This window comes from Dendroctonus ponderosae, unplaced genomic scaffold (genome assembly GCF_020466585.1).
Source record: "Dendroctonus ponderosae isolate FM_Combo_2020 unplaced genomic scaffold, Dpon_F_20191213v2 Dpon_F_20191213_10, whole genome shotgun sequence".
In the NCBI taxonomy this organism is placed as follows: domain Eukaryota; kingdom Metazoa; phylum Arthropoda; class Insecta; order Coleoptera; family Curculionidae; genus Dendroctonus; species Dendroctonus ponderosae.
This window is the reverse complement of record NW_026017111.1, coordinates 2,986,760-2,999,477: the sequence shown is the minus strand read 5'-3', so window position 1 is coordinate 2,999,477 and position 12,718 is coordinate 2,986,760. Positions and strand designations below refer to the sequence as shown.

Here is a 12,718-nt window from a genome sequence, read left to right as displayed (position 1 = left end):
GAGACAATAAACGACTGAAACCCAGGAATGAATTTTGAATTGATAGTAAAACGTTGCCATTTCAGGGAGACCCTGCCCTGTACACTGGGTAAAGGTTTAATTAATAGAAAGAAACTCGTCGAAACCTTTATTTAAATACAGTAGAAATAATTGATAACTATTGTTAAATTGTCTTTCCCATTGTGTTGTTCCCCTCATCAAAGCCAGTCAAGTGTATCAGTTTGTTAAAAATGAAATGGAATGGGTTCATCCCACCATGAGGTCGGAGGAGCAGATTGTGGCGAACGCCTCGGGCTTCTTCACTGAGGCCAACGGCGCGTTGAGGTTCGACGGTATCTTCAGACAAAACAGTTCCTCGTCAGCCGCATTGGGCTCTTCGATTACCTCAAGCTCCGCTCTGGACAGCGAAATAAAATTTTTCAATTGAGCCCTGCAAAATCCCTAGTCAATAACCAGCTTCAAATACAATAGCTTTACCTACCATTCGTGTTGTTTGATGATGTAGCAGACTTCCGGCACTGGAAAGCCGTTGAAGGTGCTGGCAACCGGCAGAGTGTAGGCGCCCATGTCTTCAAACACCATCCAGTCCCCAATATTCATGTCGGGAAGCGAGATGTCTTCAATAACGCGGTCGAGACCGTCGCATGTGGGGCCCCAAACGCTGCTGGAAATTCTCCTGCTCTCTGGATACTCCTTAAGTGGCACCGGGCAGACCACTTGATGATCGTATAGCACGCAATTGAAACTTCCGTACACGCCGTCGTTGATGTAGTACATTCGGTGCGTCTCGAATCTTCTGCCCTGATCGTCCACATCGGTTATTTTGCGGACTGAGTGAATGTTGCAGGCCAATGTGAACGCGGAAGTCACATAGTACCTGCCGGGTTCGGCAATAACACGCACGTCCATATCGCGGAAGAAGTCCTCCAAGGCGTTGTTTACCACCGCGGCAATCTGCAATCCAAACATTTGTGTTTTGAGGATTTGGTACAGGAAAAGTTCGCCAGAACCGATAAGAAACATGCAAGAAGGAGGCCGAACATTGACAGTGAGACCGAAAATTGTTACCTCAGGTTACTTACATCTGTGAGGGATGATCCGCGTACCCCGGGATATCCGCCTCCAATGTCCAGCAAAGAGAACTTGAAGCCCACAGTGGAGGCGTAATCGAAGACATCACGGGCTGCAGAAATGGCGCGTCGGAAGACTGCCGGTTCCCTACATCCAGAGCCCACATGGAAGCTGACTCCCACCACGTTCAGATTGAGAGAGCGAGCCACATCTAAGAGTTGGGGAGCATCGTTTGGTTCGCACCCGAACTTCATCCCTAGAGGGCATTGGGCATCAGTTGCATCCACTCTGATCCGGATCACCAACCTGGAACGTAAAGTACGCCAATTACTCCACCTGTGAGGAGTGAGCCAGAAAATTGATTTCAAATTTCGGATGCCCAGAGTGTCGAAAAATGTCTGTTGAAATATCGAGAACCCAAATATCAGGCCACAGTATTTGAACAAGATAGGAGTTTTTTTGGTTGAGGCAAGTAGAGTCCTTAACATTTCTTTACCTCGCACTAGGATAGAGATTTTGGATCTTGTGGAGTTCGCACACGTCATCGAAAGTCATTGTGGCCACCCCAACATCAGCGGCGTACCGAATGTGGCTGCTGATTTTCGCAGGATTGGCAAAAATAATGCGATCTGGAGACACGCCCAGCGACAAGACTTTTCTGATCTCCGCCCTAGACGCACAGTCGAAGCACGCGCCGAGAGTCGCTAGGATTTCCAGAACTGCCAAGTCGTTGTTGCACTTCACAGCTGAGAAAGAAGCGAATTTTTACATGTAGACGAAATGTGGAACTGCTGAAGATTTCTTACCATAATGCGGCTCGACTCTTGGCATGACCGCCTGCCAGCCTTTGTGCTTCTCCAGAATGGAACTGAGGTTGCAAACGTAGAACGCGTTTTCCTGGCCCACCTGCTGGCAAATCTGCTGCACCATGGCCCAAGAATTGGAACTTCGGTCCACCTCAATTTGATCGCCGCCGCTAGTTTGGATCTTCATTGTATCTGATTTATGTGGTATACGAACTTTCACTGTTTCAATCGATGCACTTTCCGATATGGAAACTTTGAAGATGTTGAGTATGAAGAACACAAAGCTACGAAGACACACACAACTGGGTTTAGCCGCTCTACCTGAACGTGGTGGCACTGTCAGTACTTGGCTACTAAAGCTTGAACAGTACTGCAGTCATGGCCATGGAGCATGGAATTATTATAGTACAAAAAACAACTACGTCCCCACCACCACTCATGTTATCAGCTACTACTCGTCTGACCGTAGTGGAATGCAAGGAAAAGAATGGGCCAGACAAGGATGTGGCAATCAAGCTCTGCATGTGGCCTGCTTGTGGTAATTGTCCTAAGTAAACATACCTTTGACCCCTGAGGCGATTTTCGTATATACATGTGATAAGGTGAGATATTGTTAAGTATGGCGATAAGATAAGTAGAAGCGTTGGGACTGGCTGAATATTGTGCAATGAGAGTCGAAGACATGATAGAGGAAGTGGTTGTTTCTAATGTCAAGTGAGCTGTAAGACCAAAGTGACAGAGATGAGTAAGATAAGGCATAATAGCCTAACTGGAGGCTTCAACTGCAAGCATTCCACTAGGTTATACAGCGACGAAGATTGCGGTTAAATTATTTAATTTTGTTAAAGTTTCAATTTATGATGCGACGTTCCACATTTGTGTGTTCTGTTTCTTCAACTTTTCACACCTTGAGCGCCACTCAAATCTTGTCCATCTATGTAAAGCTTAGACTTGATTAGAATTAATTCCGTACTTAGCAACAACGCTGTTTAGTAACATCCGTTTACTGATTAGGTATCTTTAAATGAGTACAACAACTGGTTGTTTTGTTGATCTTTGATGAATTCTTTGAAACGCACCATGTGCTTGAAAAATAGGTTTGTGGAGCATCAAGGAGCCACTTGAAAGTGGCTATCTGATGACTCTGAAATCAAAAATTCAAACTGATGCCAGTAGGAAGTTGAAAGGTTTAATGTCTATAGAAGACTGGCGAATCGAAACACCCTCAACAGTTCCTTCAGTCTGGAAATGAATATTTTTAGACAAGTGCAGACTCGTCGAGAAAAAATCATCAAATTGCACAAAATCCTGATTTTTGCGCCACGTTTATAAATACTGCAAAACGACTCTCAACTCTGACCGGGAGTCAAGAACAACCCAAGCGTTTTGATCAAAATTCGCAAATACCCATCTTCAAGCAAATATTTCCTTACAAATTGAAGGTTTTATTTCGAAACATTTTTGCTTCCCTGTGCACTTAACGAGTTTTTAATGGATTTATAAAAATGTGTGTTAACGGGTGCGATTGGATAAATAATAATATATCGATGATTATGGATAAATAATCGCATTTACAGATAGACCAATATTGTCAATCGATTTATAATATTTTATTCTAATTATTTTTCTATTTTTAGGCAATTTTCTTTCCCTTGTCGATATCTGGTGGTTTGTTGGATGGTTGGAAAGTTAGAAGATAGATGGAAAGATGATGTTTCATTTGTTCCTCGATGTTCACACTTACGTGATAACTACAAAAACTTCGAAGAAACATTCATTAGGTACTTGCTTCCATCTTCATCTAAGCACAACAACCGTGCCGTTCAGGAAAATAAACCACACAGTCCGAATTCACATTTTCTACAATATCAGAATTCCATAATTTTAACGCAAATTTCCCCAGAAAATTATTCCTTTTGTTTCGTGAGTGATCATTTTTCAGAGTTTTTAGATTCAAGTGTCTTCTAAAGAATGCGAACCTTTGAACCTCCTGCTGGTTCTAGATTGGAAACTGGAATCGCGAAACTGTTCACTTACAGACAAACGTTTACAAAGCGCGCAGAAATGAGGATTTGATGAAACTTGTGGCAACTTTTAAAGGTTCTTGAATTCTTCTTCTACAAATCCTTCAGTCTGTTACTGATAATAACATTTAGCGAAAACAAATGTTCCAAGATGCAAGTGCTCCTCTAGAGGCTTCATAGTTTTCATTGAATATTCTCTAGCGCCAATAGTCGAACTGCCTGCAAGTTTGGACCATGAGGGTTAGATAAGAATCCTTGCAACTCACCTAGAGAAGCAATCAATGCTAAAAACCCACGGCACTTGAGTTTAATAAGGCAAAGAATAAAAGAACCATAAACATTTGCAATGCATGAATGCTTTAATTTCTTAATTTTTCTTGGTCTTCAGTCGAATGATTTTAATCTCACAACCACGTTTAAGAGCATTTTTGTTGCTTTAAAACTCTGTTTTTCCAGCAATTGGTGCGTTTCATAGATTCATCAGATATCAGCAAAAAAACCAGTTCTAAATGTCTAACTAGTTTTTTTATTTGCAGACAACCATATGAATTTCTCAAAAATCTGTTGACAATGGTGAAGAGCTTTAAAGCTGAGTTTAGTCGCCCTAGTCAGGAAATCTACAAACAAACGAGATTGCGCCAATTGCTTGTTGGGTTATAAGGAAATTTTTCTAGCATGTAGGCGCATTCGCCATTTTGTCTAACACTACTAATCTACTTTCAAGTGAATACACTTCTAAATTCTATCTAATTGTGCCATTAAAATAGATAAAACTCAAGCCGGAACTACTCGAAATAATCTGATTAATTTGATTTTACAGTTTTCGATAACGGTGACGAGAACTACTCCGCATCTTCTGCGCTTAAAAAAGTGCCCATTTCTATAGAGTTTGGCAAACAAAAGGCTCTTTCGTCAGCTGAACAAAAACAGACTTCTCGAATATCATTGGAAAACAAAGCAAAACACTTCAGCTCAATCTCGCGATTGTGATTGTGAGTGGCGTTGATTTGTGAATTCGTCAAGCAAACCCACTCCAACTTAATCGAGTTTATTGAATGCATACATTGATGGATGGTCGATGCCATGAGCTCGCCGCATACTTATTAAATAATTAGTCTATAAGCGGGCAAATTATGTAATGGCAAAACCTCACGGGAAAACACAAAATCGTAACCACTGCCAGTCTAATTATACCTAAATTCCGTCAATTTGTAGCTTCTTAATAACATATTTACTGATTGGCAATGAAGAAAATTGTTGTTTTCAATGCTGATAACTTGACTGCACACGTAGATATTTTGGAAAATGCAACGCATATTTTTTATTCTTGCTAGTGGTGTTTTTGCAGGACTTAGATTGAACGACTTTGAAGAGTTTCTTTCTTCTTCTCTTCCTTTCTGTCCAAATAGGCTCTCTTATTTTCGCGAGAGTTCAAAGAATTAATATATTGATTTATATCTCGCTGGTGATCAGAAGCTTCAGTGAGAATGAGTTCTCATCCGCTTTTTCAAAAAAACTCTCTCTGAATGTAACAAGCGCGCAAAAGTGAACCGAATGAAGCCAATAACAGATTGCAAACAAAACACAATGTGTAGTAGTGTTGACTAGAGCGCAGATTCTATGAAAACAGGAAACTCATTTTGTAGCTGGAGCCACCCTGTACAAGGTAACATAAAGCACGGCGGCCGAATAAAATTAAATACAGTGCAGGCTTGACGGCGACACGAAAAGGTTGCAAATTACGCGGGATAATCCCAACTTTTCCGACTATTTTTGAACAGTATATAAACATCGCGGCTGTGATCGCGTAGCGTTTGTTTCGTTTTCTATTTCAATTGTTTATCTTCGAAGAATATGGCTGATGTTTTAGTCGAAGTCGAACAGGGCAAATTGCAGGGAACAACCGGCCACGATTATTATGGGGGAAAGTTTTTCAAGTTTCTGGGCGTCCCCTATGCGAAGGCCCCGATCGGAGATCTCAGATTTAAGGTAAAACATTCGAAAAGTGAACAGTGTAGATTTCAATGACCCGCGGATTAACCAATTGATTTTAATTGGGCGCTATTTTCGAGTAATTTGCTCAATTAGTGTGCAACTCAACATGCATAAATGGGCTAATAACAGTCAGTAAGTGGGCATTTAATAAGATTTTATATGGTCAATCGAGTGCTGGTTTGTCCACTGTCTTTCAGTTTTTCGCACTTCGAGCGCTTTTTCGTCGCTCTTCATTTTTCTTATTAGTCGTTCATTCTCTTGGGCCCGATTACGCAGCGCTCCCCTTACATAGTGTACACAGTGGCACAAATATTTACCTCTAAAGTATGTAAGCATGGCAATTTGACACACCGCAGAGTTATAAATAACACAGTTAGCTGTGTGTTATGTGTTATAAGTTTACAAAACGCACGCGACCCTGGCCAGGATAATTCAGAATCAATACTTTTCCCGATTGACTTTGCGAGTACACATTAGGAGCGCAGTGGGGATGCAAACATACGAATTAGTCAGGTCATGCACTAATTAATAATAGTCAGTTTGCTATTTTCCATCAATCTGGCTAATTGGCAACTCATGGCCAACTCACTGCAGGGTGGTCCACTTTATTCGCGACTAACTCAGGAGGAAACGATTTGAAAATTCGTTTCAATTTTTTGGTTCCATAGCAAAACGCAGTTATCTGAAGATCGGTAAACTCTTGAAGTTGATGGTTTAAAAATCTATAGGGTGTCCCTAAGTCAAAGTAGAGAAATAAACATGTCTTTCCGTTGCTATAAGATTTCATAGCGTAAGCAAGTTTCCTTTTGATGGGACACCTTGTATAGTTTGAGCTAAAGCAGACCACCTTGTACATTCGTAATGGGCAAATTGCATGTAATTACTAAGGTCGTCATGCCAGGGACAACATTCAAGTGTTAATTAGTATTAGTAATCGGCGATGTTGCGTTTTTGGAAAAAATATTTGAGCAAAAAACGGCAGACAATGAGCGATTAAAATGGCAAAATCGTCAGGCTGTGTTATCAACAAAGTTCAATTTTAAGGAGCAAAATCTAAATAACCGACGTTATTAATCGTTCATTTTGGATTACCAAATCAGTCACAAAGCAATCAATTTAAGTAAAAAGACGCTTTTCAAATTCCTAGCTGTTTACTTTCGCGCGAGTTACAGTCATACAATTGATAAATTTTGTTTTGTGAAAATAAGTGTTCGAATTTGCAACACTTGAACAATTGAATATGGCGCTCCTTATCGCTCTTAATGATTTTTTAATAGATGTTGGTAAATGGTTTCATGCGTATTTATCAGCATGATATTGTTGCGCAAGAATGTGTTAATTTTTATGCAAATACGCGCCGGATTTTCAACGTCAATTGTTATCATTCAGGATGAGAATCAGCTGGAGAAGTGAGTTAAAACAACGTATTTCCAACTTGGCAATTTGGAACCCAGCCAGCGAGGAAATTCAATGAAATTTTTGAAAAAGTAGCCGATCTTTTGGAAATTTCAATGTAAACAACAAAATTTGTTTCATTGCCAATCCAGTAAAATGGTCAACATTTTTGCGCACTAGATTCACTTTAATTGCAGTTTGCTAGCAAAAAAACTGGCTGAGTTTTGGCAAAACTACAAAAACTCGAACAGTTTGAACCCGCCAAGACAGCGACCAGAAAGGCTCCGCGAAAAACGCAAATGTACAAAAGTAAACCGTATTTTCCATGTAGAAACACTCCCTTAAATGTTCGCATGATACTGCAAGGAACGCCTTTGCATATTTAAGCAACTGTGGCGCTTTACAGGGTGATTCAGAAATCATTCCTAACTCTTAACCGGCGACGGATTTGCATGCAGGCGCAATGATTATTTCATGGGCAGTTTTGTTCCCTAAACCGACACAACACCGAAAAATTTCTGATTCTTTGTTCTTTCGTCTATTAATTCAATTCATAGCCTCACTGGAAGGGACACCCTGTATACATTTGTTTCAAGGCATCCTAATCGTTATAACAATGATGTCGATCTTTTCTGGTCCAAAAAAAAGCAAATCTTTCAATTATTATCTGTATTTGATTAAAACTTTGTTACTTCAACACGCGCTGAGAGCATCTACTTTGTAGCGAAAGCGATCCCACGCGGTTCGCGAGGAACAATTATTTAAAAATTGACGAACAGATTCACACTTGTTTTCGAGATAATTTCGGAAACTTTTGCTCCAAATTATAACACAAAGCAAAAGCTGATTATTTTTTCAAAGCGCTGAGAGCATGACGCAGAGGAAAAGCTGGTAAACTTGGGACGCGCAAGTTCAAGTTTTTAAAATACTCTATCCAAAAAGTCATTATGACTAGAAATGTCCGGGATTTAAGCTTTCGAACTTGCATACACTGGGAAAATGTGACTTTTTTGCTTCTACTGTTAAAACAGCCGGGAAATTCTGGTTGAACCTAATTAAAAAAAAACCTGTTCGCGTGAGGCTGAAGAGGCCGAGGGACGAATGTTGCAATTTCCGATAACACACGAAATATGTGCAGTTCTCGAGACGTTGGATAAAAAAGACGCTCGTCTTTCTGGTTTTATTTATAAAATATATAAAATATCTGGATAAAGTCAGTTCTAGATTAGGGCTGTCGAAAGGGCCCGCACAACTAATTCACTATTTCGAAGACATCGGCTATTTTAAACTTCTCGGACGCTCCAATCTATTTAGAGATTAGGAATTAATGCAATCGCGAACCTGAAGAAAAAGAGGCACTTTGTTTGTACGAATATAATTTTAATTGGCCAGTGTTTGACCAGATAATCGCAACTGAACTTTGTTTCGGAAAAAATCAGCTTCTTCACCAGCACAAAAGCGCAGTTAAAGCAACGAATCGTATCCGCACATTGCGACCCCGAACTTTGTGACTCATTTTCACATGTTTTCCATGATAGTTCTTTGTGAAATGCTTGTGACACATCTAAAACGCAATTGTTGCTAATAAACAATCACAGATCTCTGACATGGATGAACCATTGAAGCTATTACAAATCGTATGACGCATTGTATTAATAAAAATAAATGTCTGTTGAAATCAGGCCCCGCAGCCTCCAGAGCCCTGGACCGGTGTGAAAAATGCGACCAAAGAAGGGGCCGAATGCCCATCAGCCGACATGTTCTTCAGCTTCTACGTTGGCCAGGAGGATAACTGCTTGAACTTGAACGTTTACACCAAAGAAGTAAGTGCTAGAATAAGAGGATTGGGATGTTGGCGCCTAACAGAGGAACGATTTAGTTGCCCAAAGAGGACAAGCCGGTGAAGAAGGCCGTAATGGTGTGGATTCACGGAGGCGCTTTCACGTGCGGCTCGAACAGAAGCTTCATGTACGGGCCCGAATACTTAATGACCCAAGACATTGTCTTAGTCGCCATCAATTACCGACTGGGCATCCTAGGTAGGTCATCAAAAACTCGCTAGTCTCCCCAAAAAAACTACAAAAGAATGAATTTCCAGGATTTGCCAGCTTCAAAGATCCAAGCCTGGGGATCCCTGGAAACGCCGGCCTGAAGGATATGCGCGAGGCCTTAAGATGGGTGCAGAAGAACGTGGGAAAGTTCGGTGGCGATCCGGATAACGTGACAATCTTTGGCGAGAGCGCTGGCGGGGCTTCGGTGCATTATCTCACTTTAGCGCCCAGCACTCAAGGTAAACACCTTTTGAACAAGGAAATTTCAAATAACTCTCTGAGCCTTTTAGGGCTGTTCCATAAGGCAATAGTGCAAAGTGGCAGCGCCTTGAACAACTGGTCCTGGGGCAAAAACAATGCGCCGGAAATCGCCAAATGTCTGGGCTATAAGGAAACCGAGGAGAACAAGATCGTGGAGAAACTGAGGAAAGAATCGGCAAAGGCAATTGTTCAGTCGCAACGGAAGCTGAAAGAGGCAAGTAACGAGCGTCAGTTTCAACATGAAAATCAATGCAAAATGGGAACAACAGTGGTATAATAAATGAAAGCGGTACAAATCGATACACGCTTTCAGCGTGCTTTTCCATCTTCCACTATTCCCAACTTTGACGACCAAAACTAGACTATTGGTACGACCACTGCTTCAAGAGCGAGACAAACACCTCAATTAATTTCTGAAGTAGAATATGACCGAGCATTCGCACACAAAAGGCGACCCATTTCAACAGCTTTTCAGTCAAAGCTCTAAAGATTGTGAAATTATCAAATTTCTACTGGTTAGTTCGGAAGACACGATTTTTTAAAGGAGAGAAAACCATATCAGACCCATTTTTACCAAGCTGGCAAACATGAAATGTATGAAACGTTCCGCACCTTTGTAAAGATCGCGAAAAGTTCAAATTCCTAATTGTGTTAGTTTCGAAGAAATTATTTTTTTTAGAGAGAACGCAGTTGAGTCCATAAACAACCATAATTAGACCGATTTTTACCAAGCAGGCAAAAGCAGGACTCGTATGGAACTTTCAGCGTCTTGAAGTCTTCAGATTTGTTCCTTCATGAGTTGAACCTGTCCAAGAAATGCATTAACGCTGCAAGTTGATAACAAATTGTGTTTCTCTAGGTGTTTGCCTCTGGCAAAATTCGGCCCTGGGGCCCAGTAGTGGAGCCGGAGTCTCCCGACGCGATCCTCACGGAACATCCGAGCAAAATCATGCAATCTCAAGGGGGCCACAAAATCCCCTTAATTATTGGATACAATTCCGGCGAAGGGATTTTCTTTGAGCTGGTGAGAAGAACGGTGCCAGGGGTTGGCATTCCCAAGCATCTGGAGCATGAAATCCCGTATGAGCTCGGTTTGGTCAAGGGAAGCGAACGGTCCAAGCAAATGGCCGAGCGCCTGAAGAAGGCCTACTTTGGAGACAAGGAGTGCCATGAGGATATCGATCAAATGTACAAGGTAAAAACAATCAATCAGTTAATCAACCAATGAATCAACTGGATTTTCGTTGCAGTTGAAAGGAGACACATGTTTTATTCACCCTATTCAAAGAACGCTGAAACTGCAAGCCAAACACTCCCACCAGCCAGTCTACGCTTACAGAATGTCGCTGGTTTCCTCACTGAACTATTTCCACACCTTTGCCATGACCAAGCATTTCAAGACGACGATGTTCTGTAGCCTTCTGAGTATGGCGTCAGTAAAATTCTTGCCTTCGGCAAAAGAGTCCGTTTTAAATATGCTGAACAAAGTGCCGAAACGGGAAATGAACGGAGTGGTGCACGCCGACGATTTGCTTTACCTCTTTCCCACCTTCTTCACGCCGCCAATTCAACGTGGAAGTACGGAGGACCGATATATTCAGCGGTTTGTCAAGATGTGGACGAACTTCGCCATCCACGGCGAACCCACACCCCATCACGACGAAGCTCTGGACCACGTCAAATGGAAACCGGTCTCACACGAAAACGTTGAATTCCTCGACATTGGACACAAACTGAACATGATCGAGAACGTGGATGGCGACCGCATGGACATCTGGGATGATATCTATAAGAATCATTTGACTGTTTAATTTATTTGGTGCTGCATGGGAATATCTCAAGACGTTAATGATACGAAGTTGACGCTGGTTAAGTGTGAAAAGGAGTAAGTAGATTGAAGCGAATGCCCTGTATTGATTTGTGGTGATTAGCTGTATTAAAATCTGCGGGATTTTGTACCAAAGCACGTATATTGATCACCGAAAGTACTTAAAAACAAACAAATGCTCCCCAGGGATCTTCCTCTCCAACACCATCCGGCCCTTCAGGCCCAAGCCTCGGATTTTTTCCTTTATATCTTCCACGTTGTTTTCCTTGAGCAACAGCAAGTAACAGACGCCATTTTCACTTAACATACTGGGCAGCGTGGCCAGGAACTTGTCGATAATTTCTCGTCCACCACAACCACCTGCATAGGCTCTATCAAGCCCGCGCCCCATTATTTCGTCGGACTCAGTCACCACATAAGGAGGGTTAAACAGGATCACATCGAATGGACTTCGAAACATCCCCAGCAGGTCCATCGCGACGCTTTCTACGTAGCTGTTGTTTATAAGGGCGGTTTTTGCTGTTGCTCGACAGGCGCTGAAGTTAATGTCGGTGCTAAAGTAGGCACAAGAGTTTTTTAGAAGCTGTGCCAAGCCGGTGATGAGGATGCCGCTTCCGCTTCCGATCTCGCACGCCAATTTGGGGCTTCTGGCTAGAATAGACTCCTGGTCCGCCTCCAGAGCGTCCAAGAACAAATGGGAATCCTCACTGGGTTCATACACATCAGGAAAGTCTTTTAAATCGTACAACGGCGTAGGGAGCCCCATGGTGACAACTAACTAGAGCGGAGCCAATTGATTTAATTAAATTGCCGCCACTTGAGGGGATTTTGGGGCGTCCATAAACTTGAAAAATATTCACACCTAAGCGCAAGGGCTCGCCCCAGTTTTAAAATGCGCCACTGAAGACAATTCGACCGTGAAAGGTTGCAGATGAAAGTGGGCACAGATCGGAGACGTGCTAATCTCAGGCACCCTCCGCCGATTTCGAGCCAATTAGCTCGCCTTCGCTGGGGTTGGGCCTGAAAAAAGCACTCCCGAAACGTGTACTTTATTTTGCGTATGCATTTCACATTCTCTCGAAACAAGTTTTGGGTTGATAAATATCAAATTATATTATTACTTCATTGTATATACTTTCCTGGCTGTGTTTCAATTCAAAATCAAATCTGTTCCTGGGTTTCAGTCATTTATTGTCTCTATTTATTAATCAAAATACGTTTCGGTGTATTTTTCCACCATCATCAGTTTTTATATGTAGCGTTGTTGCTGCTTTAAGCCTTGGCATG

At 41.9% G+C, this 12,718-nt stretch overlaps 3 protein-coding genes across 8 annotated transcripts in view; 1 reads left to right on the top strand and 2 right to left on the bottom strand.

The window, feature by feature from the left end:
- Positions 1-114: 114 nt before the first annotated feature.
- On the bottom strand, positions 115-2,262 carry LOC109544180 (ornithine decarboxylase). The gene is made up of 5 exons (XM_019914244.2): positions 1,878-2,262; positions 1,568-1,817; positions 1,083-1,377; positions 482-954; positions 115-430 (listed from the first exon to the last, which is right to left on the bottom strand). The coding sequence occupies exons 1-5, from the start codon at positions 2,062-2,064 to the stop codon at positions 247-249; spliced, it is 1,389 nt and encodes a 462-aa protein (XP_019769803.2). The 5' UTR covers positions 2,065-2,262; the 3' UTR covers positions 115-246.
- LOC109544181 (SNAPIN protein homolog) overlaps positions 2,057-12,718 on the bottom strand; it is an 11,420-nt gene continuing 758 nt past the window's right edge. For 2 of the 5 annotated variants that reach the window (XM_019914245.2, XM_048662265.1), the window contains one exon: positions 11,555-12,209. Coding sequence is in view for 2 of the 5 variants with exons in the window: in XM_048662265.1 (XP_048518222.1) it covers positions 11,580-12,197 (618 nt within the window). In the remaining 3 variants the exon portion in view is untranslated. Of the gene's footprint in view, positions 4,519-11,554; positions 12,553-12,718 lie in introns of those variants that run through there. The other 3 variants (XM_048662270.1, XM_048662266.1, XM_048662269.1) reach the window with 3 other exon arrangements.
- On the top strand, positions 4,556-11,566 carry LOC109544179 (esterase B1). Of its 2 annotated transcripts, none has more exons than XM_048662264.1 (7): positions 4,556-4,578; positions 8,974-9,114; positions 9,171-9,330; positions 9,390-9,581; positions 9,633-9,817; positions 10,463-10,798; positions 10,854-11,566. In XM_048662264.1, the coding sequence occupies exons 2-7, from the start codon at positions 9,049-9,051 to the stop codon at positions 11,412-11,414; spliced, it is 1,500 nt and encodes a 499-aa protein (XP_048518221.1). In that variant the 5' UTR covers positions 4,556-4,578; positions 8,974-9,048; the 3' UTR covers positions 11,415-11,566. The 2 variants fall into 2 exon arrangements, with proteins under 2 accessions (XP_048518221.1, XP_019769801.2); XM_019914242.2 differs by lacking the exon at positions 4,556-4,578 and adding an exon at positions 5,580-5,890.

Bases quoted from the DNA above. Each gene is read 5' to 3' on its own strand.
- LOC109544180 (XM_019914244.2), bottom strand. From the start codon at position 2,064: ATGAAGATCCAAACTAGCGGCGGCGATCAAATTGAGGTGGACCGAAGT. The intron at 1,378-1,567 runs GTAAAGAAATGT...TTTACGTTCCAG, and splicing joins AATCTCTATCCTAGTGCGAG to GTTGGTGATCCGGATCAGAG. The intron at 955-1,082 runs GTAAGTAACCTG...TTTGGATTGCAG, and splicing joins GCGGATCATCCCTCACAGAT to ATTGCCGCGGTGGTAAACAA.
- LOC109544179 (XM_019914242.2), top strand. From the start codon at position 5,756: ATGGCTGATGTTTTAGTCGAAGTCGAACAGGGCAAATTGCAGGGAACA. The intron at 9,115-9,170 runs GTAAGTGCTAGA...GGAACGATTTAG, and splicing joins TGAACGTTTACACCAAAGAA to TTGCCCAAAGAGGACAAGCC. The intron at 10,799-10,853 runs GTAAAAACAATC...TTTTCGTTGCAG, and splicing joins ATATCGATCAAATGTACAAG to TTGAAAGGAGACACATGTTT.